Genomic DNA, 26,622 nt, shown 5'->3' with positions numbered 1-26,622 from the left:
GGTCAAGTATTTTGAAAATATTCTTTATAGGTATTGAGTTTAGAAATAATATGAGGCAATTAAGGAGTTTTCTTATTGTAGTGTTCAATTGTTGATTTGTCTAAATGTTCATTATTTTTAAGTTGTGCCATAATAGCGACTTCTTCTACATTCCTGCCTATTAAATATATACTTAAGTAGTTGTTTTGTTTATAATTAACATCTGTCTAATTTAAATTGGGGTGCCCGTAAACTTTCTATAAAAACAAAACTTGAACAGAACTAACAACTAAATGGATTTGAAGACTTTTAGGATTATATACTTCAATAATGTGATATTTGGAATCGTCCAGATGTGCTTTTTTTTTGTTGAATTCATGTCAGTAGAATCTAAAACAGTTTTGTAATCTTTTTTATGGAAGGCTTCCATTTAAAAACTCACACTTTGCTCTCACTTATTCACCTACATGATTTATCTTAGCTCTCATTTTCAAACGGCATAGAAACCATGCCATAAGTGCATTGAGACACGTTTTGTTTTTTGCAATGAAATGGTTACTTTTATTACAGCTACTACTACAAAACACTCAATAGGGTTGTTGTGAGGGCATGCAGAGGTCAGTCCCCAGCGGACTGCTCCAGCTGCTGTGTCAGGACCACAGAGGCGAAGTGGACTCTTTCCTTCTTCAGGTTCTGTTTGAGTGTCTGCATCAGCCCCAGCTCCATGTTACATTACATTACATTGCATTTAGCTGACGCTTTTATCCAAAGCGACTTACAATAAGTGCATTCGACCAAGAAGATACAAACTAGAAGAAAACAGAATCATATAAGTCCATCAGGTTTCATAGAGCCAAAACATTTCAAGTGCTACTCAACTGGCTTTAGATAAGCCAGTCCTTTGTTAATATATAAGTGTGTAGTGCCGAGAGAAGGGAGTCGGAGGCGGTGCATCGAAGGTGCAAATCTGTACTTTAATGAGCAGCAGAAATGCACATGCTGTCGGGTCGCAGCCCGAGAAGAGAAGAGAAAGTGAAAGGGACACACACACAGTAGGTACCCCGGAGGTACCGTCAACATATATGTCCGTGCGGAAACAATACCCCCAACCTGTAGTTCCTGGATTGAATTATGTAACCCCGTTAATTAGTGATCACTACACAAGCCCCCCCAGAATTCAACCATGGACACAATCCTCGCGTCCGGGAGGAAGCACCACAGGGGCCGAGGAGGGCGGGGCCGCCGGCGAGGGCCGGGCCATGGAACGGGCCGTCGGAAGGGGGCCGCAGGAGAGGGTAGGGGCCCCAACGAGGGCGAGGGCATCCCCACCGGAGGGTGGGGGGCGGGCCGGAACGGGCCGTCGTCAGGGGGCCGCAGAAAGCAGGGTCGCCGTGTTGCGACGTGGGGACAGGCGTGAACCTCCCGGTGGTCCCCAGCAGGGAGGAGCGCTGCCCGGCCGCAGGCGAAGGCACAGCGGCGGCGGGCACGAAGTCCTCGGGAGGAAGGAGCCGTGGACAGGGGAGAGGCCAGACGGGGCGCCGTCCGAAGCCGCCGTCGAGGCGAACCGTGAGCCGCGGTTAGAGGAGAGGCCAGGCAGGGTCCGGGAGCGCGCCACCCACGGGCCGAAGAAGGCGCGGGCGATGGTCGAAGCTGCTGCCGAGGCGAAGGAAGAGGCCAGACAGGGTCCCGAAGCGCGCCACCCACGGGCCGATGAAGGCATGGGCGACGTCCGAAACCGTAGAGTCGAGGCGAGACGGGGTCCAGAAGCGCGCCACCCACGGGCCGAAGAAGGCGTGTGTGACGTCCGAAGCCGCCGTCGAGGTGGTGAAAAAGCGAGAGGGTCCACACGAGGCCGACCAGACATGGTCGAACCTCCTCTCAGGCACCAGAAAAAAAACTTAAAGGGTCGTCCTGTCCACGAACAAAAACAGGTGGGCGAAATGGCGCGAGGATCCACACGAGGCCGACCAGACATGATCGAACCTCCTCTCCGGCACCACAAAAAAACAGTCGGATGGCGATAGCTGCTAGTTGTCGTGGCTAGCCGTCGTTAGCCGTTGGTAGCTGCTAGCCGTTAGCAGTCGTGGCTAGCTGTTCTCGGCGGCCGTTAGTCGCTGGCCGGACATGCAGCCGCATGTCCCAAATAAACCCGGCACGGTTGTGTATCGGCTCCATGGAAGGCCTGCAGTCCCCCAGAGCCGAAAAGCCGTGGAAATGGCGAGCGTCGCCCGCGTCCATACCGGAGGGCGCACCGAGCCACAGTCTGCGCGCACGTGGCAGCCACGGACGTCTCCAAAAATCTCCGGCATTTCGAGAAAAACAGTATGTCTTTTGCTGTGTTCGATTCAGTCTCGGAACCTTCGCGAGACTTATGTCAGGGTCACCAATGTAGTGCCGAGAGAAGGGAGTCGGAGGCGGTGCATCGAAGGTGCAAATCTGTACTTTAATGAGCAGCAGAAATGCACATGCTGTCGGGTCGCAGCCCGAGAAGAGAAGAGAAAGTGAAAGGGACACACACACAGTAGGTACCCCGGAGGTACCGTCAACATATATGTCCGTGCGGAAACAATACCCCCAACCTGTAGTTCCTGGATTGAATTATGTAACCCCGTTAATCAGTGATCACTACAAGTGCTTTGTTAGTAATTGTATTGCTCGAAGTGGAGTCGAAAGAGATGAGTTTTCAGTCTGCGCCGGAAGATGTGTAAGCTTTCTGCTGTCCTGATGTCATCAATGGGGAGCTCATTCCACCATTTTGGAGCCAGGATAGCAAACCGACGTGTTTTTGCTGATGGAAACTTGGGTCCCCCCTCGCAGTGCGGGTGCAGCGAGCCGTTTGGCTGATGCAGAGCGGAGTGCACGTGCTGGGGTGTATGTCCTGGATGTAGGAAGGGCCAGAACCATTCACAGCATGGTACGCTAGTGCCAGTGTCTTGAAGTGGATTCTAGGAGTTACTGGAAGCCAGTGAAGGGAGCGGAGGAGCGGTGTGGTGTGGGAGAATTTAGGAAGGTTGAAGACCAGACGAGCAGTGTACTGCTGCAGCTGCCGGTCATACTGAGGCCAGGAGACGAGGCCGGGGCCGTTTGGAGAGCTGAAGGGATACATACATACAGCTACATTTGGACAATAATCTGATGATTTTCATCAACTCTTTTTACAATGTAATTATTCTGGAATTTCATCAATTCGTCATGCATCAATTTCAGTGAACATGTGATTTTACAACAATCCAGTTGTCTATAATGTATTTGTAGATGTGGGGGAAACTTCTGAAGCAATTGGAGTCACACGAGGAGAGCTGGAGCTTTGATGGCAAACACTGACGGTTTATTTGGAGCTTCGGCCGGAGAATTCACAAGACATGTCACGGGCCACGAGTTGACCACACGATTGAGATGCCACAATCAATTCCGAAGAACCCTCCTGTAGCTCGAGGTTTTAACTAGTTCAGAGTGTAATAATCAACATTCTTCAATAGATAGACTAAACAGCTGAGGACACTGAACCATATTTGTTGTCGCTTATGGCTCGGGGTCATTACACCCCGAGAAGGATGTGTTCCAGGTGTCCCACAACAATAACTATCTCTGACAGAGAGTTGCCCGGTCACAAACTGGTAACAACAACAACTTGCTAGGGCAGCCCCTTCTATGGGAGATAACGGCTGCTCAAGGTTGGTCAGCTGCGTCAGAGGGCAAAAGGTAAACATGTAGGGCGAAATTATTCCCTGACAGTAGATATATTCACATTCTGCTGAATATTGTTCCTTGCTCTGCTCTATCACAGAAGGACGATAATATTCTAGTAAGAATGACTTTTAATGAAGAACCTTGTCTGGCCAGTCTGACACTTTAATAAGACTTCATTTAAAAGCTGCTTTCTGTTCATGTTCTGTTGCAGAACAAACAGATACATAACACCGACATATCAAATGAATTATAACTTTAAAATAATGTTGCTGCGGCCATAAACATTTTTAAATGTTAAAAAGAAATAGGGGGGGGGGGTACATTTAGGAAGTGCATATATAGGTACCCTTTAGTTTAATTGGTGAGAATCAGGTGTGTGTGGAACGGGAACAAACTGTTTTTGACTATTTCACCTTAATTGTAGTCTGTTAATAAATGGACTGCTAAATCCAATGCTATTCAGCCACTGTTCTGCTGTTCTTCTCTGTGGTAAATGACAGATCTTTGGATAAAGTCGCAACAAAGTTTCCCATTTTCATAACCAGCAGACACATAGCAACATAAGCGTTCACTTGGAGTGCTAAGAGAGAGTGAATGAAACATTAAAGTTATGGCATTAAAACTAAACCACTAAGCTTAAGTCATTATAAGACAATAATCATTCCCAGAAGGATCTATTTTTTCTTGTCATTAACTGTCCGTGTCAAATGACCTTCTTTTTTTAATCATATTTAGTCAGCTTCATCCTGTTTTTAAAGTCTATTTAAAAAAACTGGATTTTAGTCAAAGAACAGCATGACTATTTTAGTCTCGTTTTGGTCAATGAATACTGTCTGAATCTGTTTAAGTCGTCAGCTTTTATGAACCTTTTAGGTAATCTACTCTAGCCAAAATATCACCTCTTTTTCCTGTTACTGTCCTTGGTAACTTCCGTTATCATTGCTAACTCCCTTTTTTTAGTTCATATAAAAATAATGATAAGTGCAGCTTTATTGTTGTTTTAAGGAAATACTCACCCAGTGCGAGCAAACTTGCACCAACGTGCCATCATGGTTCTACAAAGTGTCTCATCCTCCTTGGTAATGTTTCCTGAAGATGGGACAGGAATAGTTCAATCACAAATCAGAGACTGTTATCCATGATATCCCAGAAGTTCGGGATGAAGAGGTCGTGCTTTACATTGCATAATCCTCACATGTTTGTAATGAGAGTAGAAAGGAGCAAGAGAGACCATCTACTCTACAAAGATGTACTGGGTAACATACCTATGATTTTTAAATGTCCATTCCAGAAACATCCACCAAACACAAAGCCGACATCATCTGCATGATCTGCCTTCACAAAGGAAGGACGGTTGTTTTTGTGTATCTCAGCACGGTATGCAAACTCATACATGTAAACTGGAACACCCGCATCTAACTACACCAAGGAGACAAAAGGCCAGAGGTGTGTGCTTTGGCTGGGAGGAAGGGCAAAGATCAACAGCATAATCTCATATATATTTGCAGGTTATTATCATACTAACCACAGAGTGTTTGCATTAACTGTGAGGAGTTGCTTTCCTTAAAGCAGTTTAAAATGAGATGAAAGGAGCATCAACACTGACAGAATGTCCCCCTATACACACTGCTTCAATCAGTTTTCTTCAACATGTCACCTGAGAGGTACAGTATCCTGCCACCGTGACGACGGGCAGCGCCATCAGCATGTCGCCAATCATCTCAGTGAAGGCGTCTCTTATCTCCTCTGGTGTTCCAGCATCCTTCAGGTATTGGTCAGCGATGAGGCTGTTGGCAGCAGAGGCCTGGGACAGGGGAGGGTTGAATTGTGACTGGTGTGATGATCATATCATCTATGTGTTTGACAGACCAAGACAACCTTGAAGGTTAGGACGTTGAATGAAACCTTTGGGAGTTCACAAAATCCCTTGAGCTGACCTTCTTTTCAATATGATGATAATACCATAAAATGCTTATTGTATAGATTTTTATATTTTGCCTAAATATTCAAAAAACGTTATTATCTTAATAGTTATAACTGGATCAAACAGTAGTTCATTGTATTTCACTGTACACTATTTAACCTTACTTTCTGTTTCTTTCACCTGCACTATTTGATTTTATTCAAATGTATCGTACTCTGTTCATTTGCACTATTTGAATTTTTTGTATCTTTTTTATTATTATTATTGTTATTTTGTTGTCTTATGTCCTATATATAATATGTTGCATTGTTGGAAGAGCTCGGGCCTAAGATTCTCATTTCCATAACTACATTGTAGCTGCTGTGCACATGATAATAAAACCCTTGAATGTTTAAGACCATGTCTTGAAGGGATCTTTAATCTTATTCCATCAGTTTATGTTATATCACTTGCATGAAATACTCTACTACTTACTTACTTTGCAATATTAGAAACTGAAATGAAGCGATGCACTGGGCCCTGCCATAAGCCCATGCTTTGGTCTGTGTGTTTGAAGGACTTGTTTGTATATATGTTTGCTTGCTACCTGCCTGGCTTTCCTCATAAGAGATCATTTACAGAATAAATATGTCATTAAATTGTTGTTAGTGATAGTACCATATTGTTTTGACTGAATATTTTTAAGGGGCAAAAAATTCAAAACGTAAAATAACGGAGCTCACCCCTGCAGGGTTGAAGATGTTGGCCACTGACAGGACTGACTCTCTGTTCATGCCGCTCTCCCAGCCTGGGGGTGCGAAGCTCTGTGATCAGCATGAGACAACGCTCAAGGAGCATTGTTAAAGAGGCTGGGTGAACAACATTATGTGTGATGTGAAGTGAGTGACCTGAGGCAGGATCCATCCAAACTCATGGTTTGTTATTCCCATCATCACTGGAACCTACAACACCTCTTTCCTCTTGAGGAGCTCTTCTGCTGTGTCTGTCAGAAACACGCCATCCACCGCCGCTCCCAGGTACACCTTCATCTAAACACAACATTTAACTCCAGCTGGATGAAGGTAAACCATCCTTCAGTGTTTTCAGTGTTTCACTTTCAAGCAGCCAACAGTGCTCACAGGCTGCCCCCCTGTGGCCAAGGTATCCCTAACACGTGAAGTTTTGACACTGAACCTTATAAAAATTAGAATGTATTTTTTTGTGAGTTATTCCCCCTCTGTAGTTGTGTCATATAAGAGCACCATATATTTCATACATAATTCATAATTAGGATATTTAGATATAGATTTTGATCCTATAACCCATAATTTGAAATATGTAGTTTTAGTCTATTTCTTCTTCTATTATTCTACCATTCAGGAACAAACACACAGAAACTTTGTAAAATTAGAAAGTGTCCTGCTAGTTCTGGCTTAACTTTTCTTCATTAAAACTTTGATAACAGATTGATACAGAGGGATACTGGAAATAAAATAAGCAGGACAGGATTAAGCACAAAATCAACAAAAATTAGAGCTGAAGACATCAAAGACATCTGCGTGCAAAAGTTCATTTCAAATGAACCTTTTTAGTTGCTTCGACTAGTTCATCTCTACTTTTCTCCCTCGTACATTGGACCATTTCCTCTGTGCTGCTGCGGTAACATCCAGTTAGGTTGGCAACAATCTGTGGAGCTAGTGGAGCCTTGCAGATGGGGGTGCTGCAGCCCCCTCAGCACCCCCCCTCTGAAACGTTGGGTTACGTATTGTAACCCTTGTTATATTAGCACAGGCGGAGCCCTCTACTGGACTCTATGGGTACTACCTTATCCTGCGTGCATTCTCCCACTGACACTTCTATAGACGTAGCCGGCCTAGGGCGGGCCTACCTGAATGCGCGCGCATCACACCGTATAAAAGGAGGCCTCGCCTCCTGACTATCATCCTATACCTCTCTTCAGCGAGCGGAATAGGACAGACAGTGCCCTGAGTAGAGGGCTCCGCCTGTGCTATTATAACAAGGGTTACAATACGTAACCCAACGTTATATCTCTCACAGGCTCCGCCCTCTACTGGACTCTATGGGTACAGTGGGTGGAGCCCTGATGTATACGCGCACTGTCGTCCAACACCATTCCACCCTACTGCCCCTGACCGGCTTTTCTGGTCAGCAACTGCTGCCCCACATTCTGGGCTGCGGCTGACAGAGCACACCCTGCTGCGCCTACCTCGCAGAAAGTGTGCTCAAAAAACAGTGCCAGGGGACCACCCCCCCCCCCCCCCGCCCATAGACGGATGGGGAGAGCCCCCTCGACCCCGTATGGGCTTACTACGCACCTGCCTTCCTGAATCCCGAAGGATAACAGGGAGAGCGCCAGCGCCCATGCCTCACACTCAAGCACTGACCCCGTGAAGAGTGTGAGAGGACTAAAATGTGGGGGGGCAGCCCCTCCGCCCCGTAACGGGCCAGCGCGCCCCTTTCCTATCCCGGGACCCTCAGAGGGCCCAGGAAAGGCGAAGGTGCATCACGTCCGGGGAGGGGGTCAGATGCCAACTGACCCACAACCCCCCCCCCCATACAAATCCTGTGTTGCCCCAGCAAGCACAGACGAGGAGAAAGAGCCAGACATGTCCAAGAGATAAAAACCTTATGAAGGGGCCTGGCGTCGACCAAGACGCCGCTGTGCTATATCCTCCACACTCACACCGTTGAATAAAGCTGTTGACACAGCTACAGCCCGTGTGGAGTGCGCACAAATCCCCGTGGGGCAGGCTCTCCCCGCCTGTCCGTAGTCATGTGCAATGCACTCGCAGAGCCAGCCTGCCAGGCGTTTCTTGGACAGAGCTTTCCCGATCACCCCGCCCCCGAAGCACACGAACAGCTGTTCGGTGCGTCTAAGGGCAGCCGTGAGCTCCACATAACATGCTAGCGCACGCACCGGGCAGAGGAGGTGCAGTTTAGCCTCCCTGGCCCCACCATGGGGGGGAGACTAAAACCCCCTAACTGAATAGCCCTCGACCTGAACGCACTCCTTAGGTTTTTAGGCACAAAGGAGGGGTTCGGTCTAAGTGTCGCACCGCTCACGTCACCCCAAATCAGTAAACAACTCGGGTGCACCGACAGAGTGGTTAACTCGGACACTCTTTTGGCTGACGTTAAGGCAAGAAGCAAAGCTGTTTTCCACGACAATGCTTTCAGAGGGGAGAGCTCCAGAGGCTCAAATGGTCCCGAGGCCAGAGCCTCGAGCACTAGGGGCAGGTCCCACTGCGGGGTGGAGACGTGCACTACAGGGCGCAGCCTCCTGACCCCCTGTAAAAACCGTGACATCAGTGGTTGACTAAAGGCTGACCTGCCACCAAATCCCTCATGACAGGACGAGATGGCTGCTGCATACACCTTCACTGTGGAATGAGCAAGCCCTCTGTCCACCAATAACTGTAAGAAGGACAAAATAGAGCCTAGCTCACAAGATAGGGGCTCTATTCTCTGCTCCTCACACCATCGCTGGAATCCCAGCCACTTTGGCCTGTAACAGGCTGTGGTGAATCCTGCTCTAGCTGCCTGGATAGACTGAATAACACTATCAGACAATCCACCCTGTCTCAGCCTGTCCCTCTCAGGAGCCAAGCCTGGAGAGGTTGGCCGAGCGTGGGTAACGCCCCGATTGCACCTGCCTCTTGAGACATCGCCCCCCAGAACTGGGGAAGCACCCAGGGCTGGCCCACCTTCATCTGTGTCATCTCTGAGTACCATGGCGCCCCAACGCGGTCCGGAGCCACTAGGACGACTGACAGACGTTCTCGCCTCACTCTCCCCAGGAAAGGGAGAATGAGACGCAGCGGTGGAAAGGCGTATAGCAGCTTCCTTGGCCATGGCTCGTGTGCAAACGCGTCCACCCCCAAGGGCGGGTCGTCGCTCAGGGCCATGGAGAACCACAGGGCACAGTGGCTGTTGCACCGGCTGGCGAACAGGTCCACTTCTGCTCTCCCGAACTGGGCCCAGATCTGCTTCACCACCTCCGGGTGAAGTACCCACTCGCCTGGCAGGGGGCCGCCCCTCGACATGAGGTCGGCCCCTCTGTTCTCCAGTCCCGGGACATGGAGGGCTCTCAGAGAAAACACCACCTCTGAGGCCCATAACCACAGCTCCTCCGCTGTGGTCAACAAGGAGGCAGAGCGGACTCCGCCCTGCCTGTTGATATAAGCCACTGTGGTGCTGTTGTCGCTCCTGACCATTACATGTCTCCCCTGAATTAGGGGCATGAAATGCCGGAGGACTAACACTACTGCCCGTAGCTCTAGGAGGTTGCTGTGTCGAGACTCTGTCAGAGCCCAGCGCCCACCTATAGCCCTCTTCAGGCAGGTCCCTCCCCATCCTGTTCTGGACGTGTCCGTGAACACTGTGATGTAGGAGGTCACCCGTCCCAGTGGAGACCCCCAAAATCTCCTCTAGGCGGCTGAAGCGCTGGGTGACCGAGGAGATCGACCCAAAGAGCCCCTCCGTGGACACGGGAGCGGTAAGCCTACACGCTCCGCCGCCAGAGTCCTCACCGCCGGGAAATCCATCCGCGCAGACCTGAGAGTTGGACCTCCGGTCAGCGAGGCGTCCTCCTCGTCCTCCATCGGAACCGAACCCGCCTGGTCCCATGGAAGGGAGAACCGGAACGACGTCTCCTCGCTCCCCGAATCGCCCACGTCCACGACGTCGAGCTCCAGATCCTCCGACTCCTCCTGCGGGGTAGCCCTCGCCAGGAAGTGCTGCCCACGATGCTCTCGTGTGAGCCACGGGATCATCTGGCAGTCTGGGCATATCGGCGTCGGGCCCATATTACACACCGCGTAGTCAGGCCCCAAGGACGTGAAGCAGAAGGGCAATTAGATACGGGCATTTCGGGCAGGTCCTAAGGTCAAGCACTGACTCCATACTCTCACTTTACTCTCTCTTTCTCAATCGTCTCGAAGCTCGTGGAATCACTTCCGCTGCTGAAGAGAAAAAGGATGATAGTCAGGAGGCGAGGCCTCCTTTTATACGGTGTGATGCGCACGCATTCAGGTAGGCCCGCCCTAGGCCGGCTACGTCTATAGAAGTCTCAGTGGGAGAATGCACGCAGGATAAGGTAGTACCCATAGAGTCCAGTAGAGGGCGGAGCCTGTGAGAGATATAACAGTCCTTTTGCTTGTGGAGACAGAGTCTGAATATTAAGGTTGATAAATATGTTGTTAACATAGATTCAAAATGCATTCACAAATACAGACAGAGGTTCACACATTTGGGTCATGTTAAAAATATATGTAAATAACATTTGGTTGGTTTTCTTTCTTTCTGTTTCGTGTGAGACATTTTCGTTACCAGTATAGCTGCACTGACGCCTCCTGCAGATTCTCCAGTGACTGTGACAGTTTTTGGATCGCAAACCAAAGACCTCGATATTTTCTTGCACCCATCTTAGGGCCGCTAGCTGGTCCAAGAAACCCCAATTGCCCTGAGCATGGTGGTCTCCAGTGCTGTTTAAAACCAAAAAATCAAGACACTCGCCTAGGATCTTTAGAGAATCATTTAGCTAAGAAAAGTCTGGAAAACACGGTGATACTGTTGGTATTTGCAGTATTTATCTTTATTTGAATCCAGTTAGAAATGCAATGAATAACACAATCTCTTACCTGAAGAATCCCAGAATGCCAAGGCGATACTGAATAACAACCATCACTATGTTTTCATAAGCAGCTAATGGAGCACCTTCTCCATGGATCCACACCATCACCTGACCACAAGACCGGAGCTGCTGTCACACCTCTCCATCCACAAAGAGCACCTCATTGTAAAGCATTGCAATCAAAAGGTTACACTAAGATACATATTTCTGTTTACAAAACGGTACTGCTTTGAGTCCCTGAAGGTGTATATCAATAAACCACTCCAAGCTCTATGTGATTAAGTTGGCGGTTCTAGGGGGGGGGGGGCAACAGGCGCGAGTGCCCCCGTAACACTGACCAGGGACCCCCCTGTGGCCCCCTTCCAAAAAAACAGGTTACAATATTACGATTTATTGGATCTAAAATAAATCAGAGACCCGGATGTACAGTGGAGATTAAACTGTTCATTACCTTATAATAGCAAATACTGTTTATGTGTTTGAATTAAATTGTCACTTAAAGTTACTAAAACAAATACTCTAAATGAAAAAAACTACTGAAACAAAGGACTGTAACTTAAATTTACTAAAACAAATACCTTTACAGAAACAAATACCAATTACTGTATTTTATGTTTATTTTACACAATTACTCTATACTGTCTTTGTCTTTTTAACCCGTTTTTATTCTGCCCCTTTCATGAAATAACTGGCCCCAGCCTGGCCCCCCCAGTAAAATTAGTCTAGAACCGCCACTGCCTCATTGTAATTGTGATGCCTCCCTTGTCAACAACAGCCTATCTACCAATTGGATCAAATATAAAAGTCAGCCGAATTAGTGTTGATACTGCAAGGAGACGTATTGTGTGAAAAGAAATGTAAGATGTTGTTTAATTGCTTATATATTTAAGATCCACGTCAAGTTTTCAGTTTTGGCGGCAGTTCCTGTTTGTCTAGAAGTCTTGTCATCAGGGCTCTATACATAGAGTTAACTACGGCAGATATGTAATATTTAATGCAGCCGAAACATGTATTACAATGCCGTTATGTGATGACTTTCAAAGAGAAAAGCAAGCACACTCGGAATAATGTATTATTTAATTGTTTTATACAGTCTATGGTTGCTACAGAGGATTGTGGGTAATGTAATGTCTTCGGCCATCCAAAACTCATAGAAAACGACTTGTTTCTCAGAATTGAAGGGGAAAACATGACAAAAGCATTGTACACACACTAAAAACCTATCAATGTCGTTTAATTAACAAGGATAAACTGGTGTTTTTGAAGAGAAAAGCAAGCACACTCGGAATAATGTATTATTAAATTTTTTTATACAGTCTATGGTTGCTACAGAGGATTGTGGGTAATGTAATGTCTTCGGCCATCCAAAACTCATAGAAAACGACTTGTTTCTCAGAATTGAAGGGGAAAACGTGACAAAAGCATTGTATACACACTAAAACCGTCGTTTAATTAACAAGGATACAGTAATCTGGTGTTTTTGAGTTGATGAGTGGAGATATCACTGTCAAATCAATCGACAGTAAGGGGAATACTTACTTCCGGGTGTACAATTCTCCGTTATCCAATGGGAATGAACACTCACATTGCCTTTAACAGCCTCCGACACAAACGTTCGCGCGGAGGGTCCGCCACATTAAGGCCTAGGCTCCACGGGAACAAAAACGGGTTGAATCCGCATATTTCTCATGCGTATAGCCCTTTAAACTCGACGACGCCGTAACGGAAACGTAGAAACAGACCCTGCAAACGACAACGGGTCCAAAGGTGGATAGATCTGGGAACGGAGCACTCTGGGGGGTCCAACGGCTCCGTGTGGTAGCCTATACGGTCATCCGTTTCTGATAATGACGACGCAATAGCCCCGCCTCTCCCCGCCTCTGCTGCTCACCCCCGCAAAAGTACACTGCACACTGAATTCAGATTATTTATCTTTATCTCGATATGGACATAAACGCGAGTGAAGTCTAATCTGACAGGACAGAGACACGCAGCTCCTCCCGCTGTGATGCAGCGGGAGGAAAACACACACTTCAAGTCAGATCATCACCCTTAGCTATTTTAATTACCTCTCAAACTACCTAAACTAGTTATAAATAGGTTTATTTTTACTGTCGAGTCATCATTACTGGATCAGCTGCTGCATGAGACAGACACTGACGCTGTCAGAAGAGAGGAAAAAGAGACAGGCTCTGTGTATTTTATTATCATATATCATTATATCGTCGTTATTCATTTGTTTTAAAGCTCAATAAATAACAAAGAAGACCTTTGACCGGCACTTTTATAATTTTGTCCGGAAGATTTAAACTTTAACACACGTTGACCGGCGAAAAACTCTGCCCGGATCCCTCGGCCCCCACCGCGGAGAATAAACAGAAGTGCAGCCATGACAACCATTCTTCTTCACTGCTTTTGTGGAGGAAGTTGCTGCTTTTGTGGAGGAAGTTACAGCGCCACGTACAGGCTCGGCATATGTACTGCAGCTTTTCCAGCGGTTGGATGTAAACGGAGCCGTCTCGTGGAGCTTGACACAATCCGGTGTATATTGCGTGTGGGCGGAAGGTTTTTTGCGGTTGCGTTTGCGTTACTCCGATGCGTTTTGCCGTTTTTGTTCCCGTGGAGCCTAGGCCTAAGTGCTGTTCCAAACCAACGAGTGTGGAGAGGTGTGGAGGGGGAGTGGGCTATCAAGCCCTCAAACAGCGAGTCTGCATCGGTGCTGACTTGAGACCGGTCTCTACCTGACCGGTCTCAACGCTGTGTGTGTCCGTCAAGTAGTTCCAGCAAACATCCACTGATAAATTGCGATGTTAACAACCTCATGATAACCTCATATTTTTTTAACTTAGGATCATACCTGTGTTTAGTCTAGAAAAAGGTAAATGTGTGCATTTTATTATAAAGTTGTGTATATTTACAGACTGTTGCAAAAACTAAGAAGCTTATAAACATCAGGTTTAAAACTAAAAGATCTTTACAAAAAAGTAACACAATGAAAGATGTTTGGAGTTTTATTTGAGTTCTTAATTTACATTTTTTGTCTAAGAGATGCTGATTTGAAACCGTTGTTACATACAGTTACGGCATTTCCTGTTTCTGCCGGAGAGAGGGGAGTTTGTCCCAAAGCTTGCCGCTGTATTTACTCCCTCCATCTGACAGGAGGGAGCCTCGTTGAGCTGCGAGTGTGGCTACAGACGGAGTTCACTCCGCCACGGAGGGGTAGGGTCGAGGGAGTGGTTTGGGATTGGGCCATACAGTCTATGGTTGCTACAGAGGATTGTGGGTAATGTAATGTCTTCGGCCATCCAAAACTCATAGAAAACGACTTGTTTCTCAGAATTGAAGGGGAAAACGTGACAAAAGCATTGTACACTAAAACCTATCAATGTCGTTTAATTAACAAGGATAATCTGGTGTTTTTGAGTTGATGAGTAGTGGAGATATTGTCACGGCCCAAACTGTGTCCCTGTCAGGGCTCGAGCTTAAGGACGTCCCGTCGTCCCGGGGCCGAAAAAAATAGGGTCGGGGAGGATAAAAAATAATCTTGGGACGAATTTGGGACGAGAGTTAAAATAAAAATACCCTGATAACTCTACTACAGTACGAACGGCGATGAAAATGAAACTGACTGCACGTTTTGTGTAGCACACAGTTATTAAACCTCCTTGTCAACATAAACACACACGCACAAAACATTTAGCAAACCGCGAAATACACACACACACACACACACACACACACACACACACACAGCTGTGCCCGCAAACTCCTGGCCCGCAAATTATTGGGTCTAGCTATGTACTGAGTGTGTGTATTTCGCGTTGAGTGATGTACAATGACAATGGCATCCCGTGGAGGAATTCTGCAATTGTTTACGTTACATCACGAAAACGCACAGCAGAACCTAACCCTGGAGCGCCGGCCTCTTTATTTACTAACTCCTCTTCATCCCCTATGGGTAATAAGGCTGAGATGAGAACTCTCCATCGTATTTAGTCCTTAGCAATATGCTGCGTCTCTCCCCATGTAGGGATGGGTACCGAGCCCCGGTATTAAACGGGCCCCGGGCCGGAATTATTAAAGACAGTGGTAGCGTTAAGCTCCGACGTTATCTGACTTTTTATCGGTAGTGGAGACATTTAAAACATATATGTCATGTATTATTGCTACATGAACATTATATCGCAGTTTTAGTTTCGCCAACTCCGTTTCTAATATGCAATAAGTCTACAAAATGCGTCTATGATGTATTTTCGATCTTATTTTCGATCTTTCCAATCCAGACGAGAGAGCTCTCCCCGTCTGTGTGCGAGGGGGCGGGGCAGTTTGTAAAGGTCTCCTGACTGTGTTACAGACTGTCATCCTGGTTAGTGGTTACTCTGGGTTCTGTCTTCTGTCTTCAGGACAGAGTGTTGGATGTTTTTGATAATTGGATAGAACTTGATTGGATTCAATATTAGAGTAACTTTCTCGCTTGTGTGTTTTTTTTAAATATATTTGGCCTTTGTTTATGTGTTTGACTGATTTACTCAATTAAAAAGGTTGATGAATTATCATCTAATGATTTGTATGATGTTTTATTTATGTTAAAGGTCACTTTGAATGATTTTAACTAATGATAATGTAGAAAAACTAATATTTTAAATTCGGGACGGTCCACATTAATTTCGGGACGGCTTAGATTGTATTTCGGGACGGTTCCGGGAGGATGGTGAAAGAAGTTAGCCGAGAGCCCTGGTCCCTGTGTGTCCCTGTTTGTTCCCCTGTGTGTGTGTGGAGGGGGTGTGGTTTCCCTTGCAGGCAGCAGCCTGATTGCACTCACCTGGCCGACCGACTCAGCTGTCCCTCATCAATCCAATCAGGACACAGCATATCTACTCCAGTCTCCCAGCAACTCACCGCCAGATTGTTTTCTACACCAGTGGTATTGCATCCTCCTGGCTGCTCAATTCAGTTATCCTGTCTGCGTGTTATTCTGTACTTTTTGTAATTAGTTTCTCCTTGTGCTTCTAGTGCGATCCCTCAGCCATCGGTCACCAGAGCTTCCAGTCAACCTGCCTGCTTCTTCCTTCACCATACCTGCCTGCCCTGTTCTCAGTCCAGCCTGAACTGCCTACCTCCACTCCGGACCTCGATAGTCTCCAAACCTGCCTGAGTCTCCGAACAATAAACCATTTAAACATCTTCAGTCATTGCCTGCGCCTGGGTCCTGTTTAAAACATAATCCTAACGGAACAATCTGGCCACCATGGACCCAGCAGGCTCGGACCCAATTCGTGAGGCTCTCTCCAACCAAGGCGTCCTCGTGGGCCGGCATGACCAGATGCTCAGAGAGGTTATGGATAACCTTGCATCACTAGCCGCCAACGTAGCACAGATGGGACATCACCTCAACCTGGTTTCAACTCATCTTGCTCCGCCTGCTCCTGAGGATCCAGCTCCCCCACAAGAGTTAGCACCGGTTCCAGCCCAGCCCGCTCTCCCTTCACGTGAGCCTAATATTCCCACTCCAGAGCGGTACGCAGGTGCCTTAGGGACATGCAAGTATTTCTTAATGCAGTGTTCTCTTGTGTTTGAGCAGCAGCCGTCTACTTATGCTAACGACAGAGCTAAGATTTGTTATATGATAGGTTTACTTACAGGTAGCGCCCTAGCCTGGGCATCAGCTGTATGGGAGAGTCAGTCCAACCTTTGTAATTCTTATCCAGAGTTTGCAGAGGAAATGAAGAAAGTATTCCACCACCCCGTCAGCGGTAGGGACGCTACCAAACGCCTCCTCTCACTGCGACAGGGCTCCCGTAGTGTAGCCGAATACTCAGTGGAATTTAGGACCTTAGCTGCAGAGGCGGGTTGGAATGACACAGCGCTTCAAGGGGTTTTTCAAACAGGGCTAACTGATTCTGTTAAGGATGAGTTAGCAGTGAGGGACAAATCAGCTAACTTGGATGAGTTGGTCTCTCTAGCCATAAGACTGGATAACCGCCTTAGGGAGCGCCGTAGGGAAAGAGTCAGCCGATCTCCTGGGTCACTCCCCTCTCGCCCTGTCTCGTCTCCTCTCGCAAGATTCAGGTCGGAAACTTTCCCAAGTCCCAGTGCCCCATCTGAAGTCTTTTCTCCTCTCCTGTCTTCAGAGGAACCGATGCAGCCAGGCAGAGCCCGACTCACTCCCCAAGAACGTCTCCGGAGAATAAGAGAAGAACTTTGTGTCTACTGTGCTCACTCCGGTCATTTCGTGGACACATGCCCCCAGCGCCCAAAAGAGGGTGCTCGCCAGTAAAGGTGGGGATACTGGTGAGCAAGGCTGTTTCTTCCCCAACCCCCCAGACCCGCAAGCCACTTGAAGCCACTGCCTGCCCTAGTGGACTCTGGGGCTGATGAGAGCTTTTTGGATGCCCAACTGGTTGCCTCAGCCGGCATCTCAACTCAACCTCTGACAGCTCCTCTCAATGCTCGAGGTCTGAATGGGAAGCTCCTGGCACATGTTACCCATGTCACCGAACCCCTACATCTCGTCCTGTCCGGTAATCACCATGAAATGATTCAGTTCCACGTCATGTCCTCCCCTCACACACCCCTAGTTCTGGGCCAGCCATGGTTAAGACTGCATAACCCCCACATAGACTGGTCGGAGAATCAAGTAAGGAGTTGGAGTTCCTCTTCATGCCTGCGGTCTGCAATTCCCCCAGCAGAGGTCGGTATTCCCCCAGTTCAGCAGGAGCCACTCAACTTGTCCGCTGTCCCTCTGGTTTATCATAGCCTGGGAGAGGTTTTCAGCAAGCAGCGAGCCCTTTTTCTGCTCCCTCATCGCCATTACGACTGCACAATAGATCTTCTTCCTGGGGCATCTCTCCCATCCAGTCGCCTGTTTAACTTGTCCCGAACTGAGCGTGAGGCCATGGAGACATACATCAAAGACTCACTCGCTGCTGGCATCATAAGACCCTCTTCTTCCCCTGTCGGAGCAGGCTTCTTCTTTGTATCCAAGAAAGACCGCTCCCTGCGCCCCTGCATTGACTACCGGGGCCTTAACAACATCACCATCAAGAACAAGTATCCACTGCCCCTCATCAATTCAGCCTTTGAACCCCTACAGAAGGCCACCATTTTCTCGAAACTCGACCTCAGGAATGCTTACCACCTGGTCCGCATACGTCAAGGAGACGAGTGGAAGACGGCGTTCAACACCCCACTAGGCCATTTCGAGTATCTAGTGATGCCCTTTGGACTCACCAATGCCCCAGCTGTCTTCCAGGCTCTTGTGAACGATGTCCTCCGTGACTTCCTGAACCTTTCAGTATTTGTGTATCTGGATGATATTCTGATATTCTCACAGACCATGGAGGAACACACCCAACATGTGCAGCAGGTTCTACAAAGGCTCCTCGAGAACAAGCTGTTTGTCAAAGTAGAGAAATGCAAATTTCACGTGGATTCAGTGGACTTCCTGGGCTACATCATTGAGCAAGGTCAGGTGAGAACAGACCCAGAGAAGGTACAAGCAGTGGCACAATGGCCCAAACCTTCCACCAGGAAGCAGCTCCAACGTTTTTTGGGCTTTGCAAATTTCTATCGCCGGTTCATCAGAGATTACAGTCGTGTTGCCGGTCCTCTCAACCAACTCACCTCCCCAGCAATCCCCTTCTCGTGGACTACTCAGGCTGAGGCTACCTTCTCTGAGCTGAAGAGACGTTTCACCTCGGCTCCTATTCTTACGAATCCTGACCCATCTCTGCAGTTTATTGTTGAGGTTGATGCATCCAACACCGGTGTGGGGGCTGTTCTATCACAACGCTCAGTCTCCGATCAAAAGCTTCACCCTTGTGCTTTTTTTTCCCGACGACTGACAACCCCTGAGCGCAACTATGATGTTGGCAACAGGGAGCTGCTTGCTGTAAAGCTTGCGCTGGAAGAATGGAGGCACTGGCTGGAAGGCTCTGAACATCCATTCATTGTGTGGACAGACCACAGGAACCTGGTCTACATACAAACTGCCAAACGACTAAACTCCCGTCAGGCACGCTGGGCATTGTTTTTTGGCAGGTTCAACTTCACCCTTACCTACCGACCTGGTTCTAGAAACCTTAAACCTGACGCATTGTCCCGGCAGTTTGCAGTGGATCAGGACCCCATAGTTCCTGACACCATAATCCCTGCTACCAGAGTGGTGGGCGCTGTGACATGGGAGATTGAGAACTCAGTGAGGAATGCACAGAGAGACCAGCCAGATCCAGGAAATGGTCCAGATAACCGTTTGTTTGTACCTGACTCTGTCCGCTCACAGGTTCTCCTATGGGCCCATGCTTCCCGCTTTGCCTGCCACCCGGGTGTGAATCGGACCCTATCCCTCCTGAGACGACACTTCTGGTGGCCTTCCATGGAAGCGGACTCTCGAGCCTTTGTGCTGGCCTGCACTGTCTGCGCCCGTAGCAAGTCTTCACACCAGGCTCCTATCGGTCTACTCCAGCCTCTCCCAGTCCCTAGTCGTCCCTGGAGTCACATCGGCCTAGACTTTGTTACCGGCCTCCCGGTTTCACAGGGTAACTCAACCATTCTCACTATTGTCGATCGCTTTTCCAAAGCGGTTCATTTTGTGCCTCTTCCTAAACTCCCCACAGCCTCTGGAACTGCTGACCTCCTAGTCAATCATGTGGTCCGGCTTCATGGCATTCCAACAGACATTGTTTCCGACCGAGGGCCACAGTTCATATCTCAGGTATGGAAAGCATTCTGTCGAGCACTTGGAGCATCTGTCAGTCTCTCCTCAGGCTATCATCCTCAGACTAACAGGCAGGCCGAAAGAGCCAATCAGGACCTTGGAGCTGCACTTCGCTGTGTCACCTCCCGGAATCCCTCCTCCTGGAGCTTACATCTGCCCTGGATTGAATACGCTCATAACTCACTGTCTAGTGCTGCCACCGGTATGTCCCCATTTGAATGTTCTCTTGGATATCAACCCCCTATGTTCCCAGCCCAAGAGGACGAGATCGCAGTTCCCTCTGTCCAAGCCCATCTTGTCGTTGTCGGAGGATCTGGAAGGATGCCCGCTCTGCCCTTCTCCGCTCCGCTGAACGCAATCGGCATATTGCAAACCGCTACCGGACCGCAGCTCCCCAGTTCCAACCAGGTCAGAAAGTTTGGCTTTCTTCTAAAAATATTTCTTTACAAGCTGAGTCTAAGAAGTTGAAACCATGCTTCATTGGTCCCTATGTGATCGAGCGCATAATCAATCCATCTGCAGTTAAGACTCAAGCTGCCTCCCTCCATGAGAATTCACCCTACCTTTCATGTGTCCCAGTTGAAACCAGTGTTTTCCAGCCATCTCCCCTCCACCCACCCTTGTTATTGATGACCACCCGGCCTACACGGTCCGACGGCTGTTGGACATTCGCCGCCGGGGCCGTGGGTACCAGTATCTGGTCGATTGGGAGGGTTATGGTCCTGAGGAGAGGAGCTGGGTGTCCCGCAAGCTCATTCTAGGTCCCTCTCTCATTCGGGACTTTCACAGAGACCACCCAGACAAGCCTGGTGGTTCGCCTGGAGGCTCCCGTTGAGGGGGGTGTACTGTCACGGCCCAAACTGTGTCCCTGTGTGTCCCTGTTTGTTCCCCTGTGTGTGTGTGTGGAGGGGGTGTGGTTTCCCTTGCAGGCAGCAGCCTGATTGCACTCACCTGGCCGACCGACTCAGCTGTCCCTCATCAATCCAATCAGGACACAGCATATCTACTCCAGTCTCCCAGCAACTCACCGCCAGATTGTTTTCTACACCAGTGGTATTGCATCCTCCTGGCTGCTCAATTCAGTTATCCTGTCTGCGTGTTATTCTGTACTTTTTGTAATTAGTTTCTCCTTGTGCTTCCAGTGCGATCCCTCAGCCATCGGTCACCAGAGCTTCCAGCCAACCTGCCTGCTTCTTCCTTCACCATACCTGCCTGCCCTGTTCTCAGTCCAGCCTGAACTGCCTACCTCCACTCGGGACCTCCATAGTCTCCAAACCTGCCTGAGTCTCCGAACAATAAACCATTTAAACATCTTCAGTCATTGCCTGCGCCTGGGTCCTGTTTAAAACATAATCCTAACAGATATCACTGTCAAATCAATCGACAGTAAGGGGAATACTTACTTCCGGGTGTACAATTCTCCGTTATCCAATGGGAATGGACGCTCACATTGCCTTTAACAGCCGCCGACACAAACGAATGCTGTGCTTCCATGAGCGTCAAATCCCGCCGCAGATGGGAATACATTGCAATCAGTTGAAAGCTATTTGTGTCTGTTTATGAAGCTGAAGGAGCCTAGGAGCGTCCCAACTGCACGCCTCGGGACCCTGACCAAGCGTCGCTCCTGGACGTTTATGGAGTGAGAGTGTGTTGCCCTTGTGGTGGAGTTAGCACCATTGTAGCGAGCGGTTATCTGGCGGTGGTGCATAAAAACAAAACAAATGAAAGTTGCCTGTAGTTGCCTTAATTTGACCAGTCAACAGAAACCTCATCAAAGCAAGCCAACCAGCTTCTCAAGCTGAAAAAACCTCTCCGAATAGATGAGGTGCTTTCATACTCTTCAATAGATGAAGAGTATGACAGCATGTTTAACCCACCGGCAGTTTGTCAGATTTTGTTGCCTCAGCTGGAGTGTACACGTCCAGATACTGACAGTCCTCTGAAATCTCTGTTGGTGTGTATTGTAGTGACATGATCCTGGAAACATGCACTACTAATTCTGGATCCTGGATACACCTCAAATAAAAAGAGAGACACAGGTTTGTGTAATCTAGAGCAGTGGTTCCCAAACTTTTTGTGCCCAAGGCACACCAAAGGACAAGTAAAAATCTCAAGGCACACCTATTGTGCAAAATAGCCCTTATAACACGTGTTATCACTCGTATCATGTAAAATATCTGTAAATGTGCATAATTATTTACTAATGCCAAATAAAATGTGACAAAGACAACTATATTACTCATGAAATATTTATTAATGAAATATTTCAGAAATTAATTTGAAACTTTATCAAATTAGGCTTCATCAAAGCAGCAACACACTCATTTAAACCAGACGGGTCACAAAATAAAAAATGAGGCAAAGACTCAGCAGAAATTCAGCACAGAGAACTGTCAATGCAAGGAAGCTGCACTGTCCATGGGCCTGAACTACAAATTATAAATGTAACATTTCAGCAATCAGCATTGAAACATGTGCTATTGTAAATATTTTGCCGACTTACAAATTAGTGAGATACATGTGCCTGTCGGGGCGCGCAGATTTTTTGTATCCTTGGTGGCACTGAGGAGAGGGGCACCCCCAAGTCCTGTTCAACAGAGAGCCGTGACCTCCTGTTGTTCATGTAAACCAGAGTAGAGAACGCCAACTCACACAGGTAGGTAGTGGGAAAAAGAAGAAGTTGCTCAATCGCGTGGTGGGAGATGCTTGGGTACTCCGATGCAGAAGCCAACCAAAACTGATCCAGTGGGAGCTCACTAAATTTGAGTTTCAGTGTGCGGTCCACACGGAGCTCTGCGCACTCCTCTCTCTTTCATAGTGAGCTTTTCTGTTGGGAATTCCTGGTAGAATGGGTCTCAGATCCAGTCATAGTCCTCGATGTCAGCCACACGTGGAAAATAGCGGTCAAATCTCTCTTTTAAGGTCTGAAGGTGTTTGGCATATACAGCATGCTCCCTAGCTGCCTGCGGCGCAGCTGATGCCAGCGGGAACATGTCCATGGAGCCCTGTTCCAAAGCCTCGCGCCACAGGATAAGTTTGCCCATAAACCCCCGAATCTTGTCTGTGGATGATAAAATGTTTTAATTCCTGCCCTGAAGCTTGGCGTTTAACTCGTTGAGATGCCCAAATATGTCTGCGAGGTAAGCCAGCCTGGCGCTCCACCTCTCATCCGCGAGCTTGTCTTTATGTGGGACAGCGTGTTCACGTGAAAACTCCAAAAGCTCTTCCCGAAGCTCATAAAGACGGGATAGGACTTTCCCCCGTGACAGCCAACGTACCTCTGTGTGGAGGATCAGGCTTTGGTGGTCGGCTCCCATCTCGGCGCACAGCTGGGAGAAGAGGCGAGATTTCAGGGGCCTTGATTTGATGTAATTCACCATCTTCTCCCGTAGTATGGCTTTCCATTTCTTTGCAGAAGAAAAACGTCTCTTTGATAGAGTCAGCATCAACATATCTGACGTTTGCCAGAAGTTGGGCAGCCCCACTTATGTCAGTAGATTCGTCTATTTGTAGGGAACATCTGCCGCTCGCCTGCAGTGCCATAGCGTCTCTTCTTCCTGAGGAGACTAAAGAAAGATCACCTCTCTCCTCAGATTCTGGTGAACTTTTACCGCTGCACCATTGAGAGCATCCTGACCAGCTGTATCACAGCCTGGTATGGGAACTGCACAATGCTCAACAGGAAGGCACTGCAGAGGGTGACGAAAATCGCCCAACGCATCATCGGTGTCACACTCCCTGCCATCGAGGACATCCAGGGGATACGGTGTTTGCAGAGGGTGCACAACATCTTCAAAGACACCTCTCATCCTGCAAACTATCTGTTCGTCCTCCTACCCTCGGGGAGGCGCCTCAGGAGCCTCCAGTCCAAGACCAGCAGGTTCAGGGACAGCTTCTTCCCCAGGGCTGTTACCCTGTTGAACTCTGCCCGCTGATAGACTCTAGCCCATACCCACCACCCACCACCCACCTGTTTATATATTTTACTGTCAATGCCGTTTATATTTGACTGTCAATGCCGCTTACACTGTATAGATTAATCTGTTTATAGCCTATTTTTAATTATTCTATTTATAATAATTCCATGTACAATTATTCTTACTATGTAGACTCCTGCACTGCTATTTTGCACTTCTGGTCAGATGCCTAAACTCACATTTCGTCACTAGTACATGTACTACGTAATGACAATAAAGTTGAATCTGAATCTGAATCTGAATCATAAGACAGGTAACTTTCATGATACTGTCTGCTGACAGTTTTTTTCCTCTTTTCTTTCGGTGGTGGGTTGTCGGCAGTCTCTGCACTGGTGGTTGGTGGTTTGCTCCGCACAAGAAAGCGCTCCATTTTCCCTCTTGCGTGTTTCTCTGTTTTAATGTTGTCCTTCAGCCTTCGATGTGTCACGGTCTTATAATTCCCACCTGCAACTGCGTTAACAGCGAAATATGGGGTTCTGTGAGGATTTTTTTTTAAAGAATTGTTTTTAGGTATAGAGTTTGCCTCTGTATTATGAAATGAGTGCATACAAAGTACTGATATAGTAAATAAAAAAATAATTATTTTTGTGTAGTTGTATATTGCAATAATAACGTATGGTTGTCACAAAATCCCACGGCACACCCGGACTTGCCTCACGGCACACCAGTGTGCCGCGGCGCACCGTTTGGGAACCACTGATCTAGAGAACAAACTGTCTGTCCAATGCTGTGCTGCTGTTGATGACTCAGCGGTCACACGGTCTTACATCTTCGGCTGCTGTGTTCCGTCTCTCTCCCCATCCCAGGGCTCTGTATCCTGGGGAGCAGCCAAGCGGAGGGGCCCCACTGGGGGCCGGGCAAAGGGGATTCCCAGGAATTGCTTCATCCTCCTCTCTGTGCCTTTCACCGTAACATACTCTCCTCGGATTCGGCCATTTTTCAGAGAAACCACAGGGTCAATGCTCCCTGTTGAAGATACAAATGTGTGCTCCATGTGGGCCATTCCAGTGTTTGGAGAATAAAACAATTCACATATCAAAACACTAAGGACCTCCTCTTTTAAACAGTGTACAGTATACTCAAAATGTTTATTTAAGTTCATTTCATATTACTGTCAGAGTGAATTGATTTGTGATTCAAACGTGTAGACTGTGACTGTTGCTGGTAATGACAAAATAACGTAAGCTAAAAGCCGTACGTTTATAAAACACATTTTGCTGGATGTCTGAGAAGTTTGATTGGGTTCATTTAATTGCCAGGGTTTTGCGCATAATTTTTTTTGTAGACAAAATGACGGAAAACATTAATACTGCAAACAATTAGAACATTGTTTGGTTGAAGTTGGACATACTGTTGCAATGGTAATGGTTTTTCATCAAGAAAACACATTTAGAAATCCTTCTATGCATAAGTGTCAGCAGAAAACACAGTTATGATCCATTTTGAAATATCCACTACTGGTTTTAAAATGTTTCATTTTCTAAGGAAACATGCAAGTGATTGAAAAAACAAACGACAACAAAAACTAGATTGAAATGTCAATCCAGGGATTACTTTGTGGGTTTGGAAATTCCTTAATCCTGGTTATGTTTTAGAAAAGCCTTTTGAGAAAACCTCCGGTCCTGAAAAGTTGTGAACAGGCTTCCTTGCAGCCAAGTGCCAATCTAGTAATTCTACAGTATGTAACTTTTTTGTGTTGGATCTTTCCTACATTCTTTGGGCTGCCAAGATATTAGAAACGTGTACAGTGAACCGATGCACTTGTCGCCCATAGTGGGTGGTGCTTCAGAATATCCTGACCTGATAATGTGGTAAAAAATGTGGCTTTTGCTATTGCTGTTAGGAAGGAGACCAACAATGAGCAGCGCCGGCTCCAAGAAATCACAGACATAACTACAGTGTGCTTTCAGAGAAAAAAGACTTCTGCCCCTGTCCTGGCCCCCCACACACACACACAAACTTGCAACCATCACAAACAGCCTCTTTTTGCTCCATTGATTTAACCTCCGATGCACCAGGACTGCTGAGTCATAAAGATAAATCCTGCTCTTCAACCACTAAGGATCAATGTTAAGATCACTGTTACGGATTGCGGAAAAAAGTAGGACCCAAATGCAGACTACAAAAAGGGTTAAGGTCTATAAACAAAAGCTGATGACAACAAACATGACTTGAAACAAAACGAAAGCACAAGGAAAAAACATTTACCGAAAGACTGACCGTGACTGACATGGAGGGAGACAGGAAAAACAAACAATGAATCGACGAGGAAACACAGGAAAAGACAAGACTAAATACAGGGAGGGGTAATCAAGGAAGAAACAGCTGGGTAAAGGAGGGAGAAACACAAGGGCAACAGGTGAACACAATCAGACACACCAGGGAAACTAACGACAGGGAGGAAAACACAGGGAGAAGGACCAGACAAGAAACAAGGAGGAAAACATGAAACAGGGAGAACAGAACAGCAAAATAAACCCAAACATACAAAACTAAAAACGTGACATAACATAAGAATCGTGACAGAACCCACCCCTCAAGGGACGGATCCTAGACGTCCACAAACACAGTCCAATAATTCGAAAAGGGTGGGTGGAGGGGGTCCGGAGGACAGGTCTGGGTAGACAGCCCAGAGGCAAGGCAGAGGAACAGAAGGTGGTCTCGGGCGGACGACCCGGGGGCAAGGCAGAGTTCATGGAGGGGG

The 26,622-nt window shown here is 47.5% G+C and overlaps 1 protein-coding gene across 1 annotated transcript; it reads right to left on the bottom strand.

Annotated features, from left to right (window-relative positions):
* Positions 1 to 597: 597 nt before the first annotated feature.
* On the bottom strand, positions 598 to 24,912 carry ces3 (carboxylesterase 3). The gene is given in 15 exon segments (XM_034132878.1): positions 598 to 707; positions 3,013 to 3,071; positions 4,686 to 4,758; positions 4,935 to 5,088; positions 5,327 to 5,473; positions 6,316 to 6,396; positions 6,481 to 6,621; positions 7,157 to 7,258; positions 10,099 to 10,302; positions 10,722 to 10,763; positions 10,922 to 10,984; positions 10,986 to 11,076; positions 11,233 to 11,333; positions 21,819 to 21,957; positions 24,686 to 24,912. Coding segments are annotated over 15 exon segments (1,734 nt in total).
* Between the last annotated feature and the right edge of the window lie 1,710 nt (positions 24,913 to 26,622).

Source organism: Trematomus bernacchii, unplaced genomic scaffold (genome assembly GCF_902827165.1).
Source record: "Trematomus bernacchii unplaced genomic scaffold, fTreBer1.1, whole genome shotgun sequence".
NCBI lineage: Eukaryota > Metazoa > Chordata > Actinopteri > Perciformes > Nototheniidae > Trematomus > Trematomus bernacchii.
The sequence above is the reverse complement of the archived record's forward strand: the minus strand, read 5'-3'. Positions and strand labels throughout refer to the sequence as shown.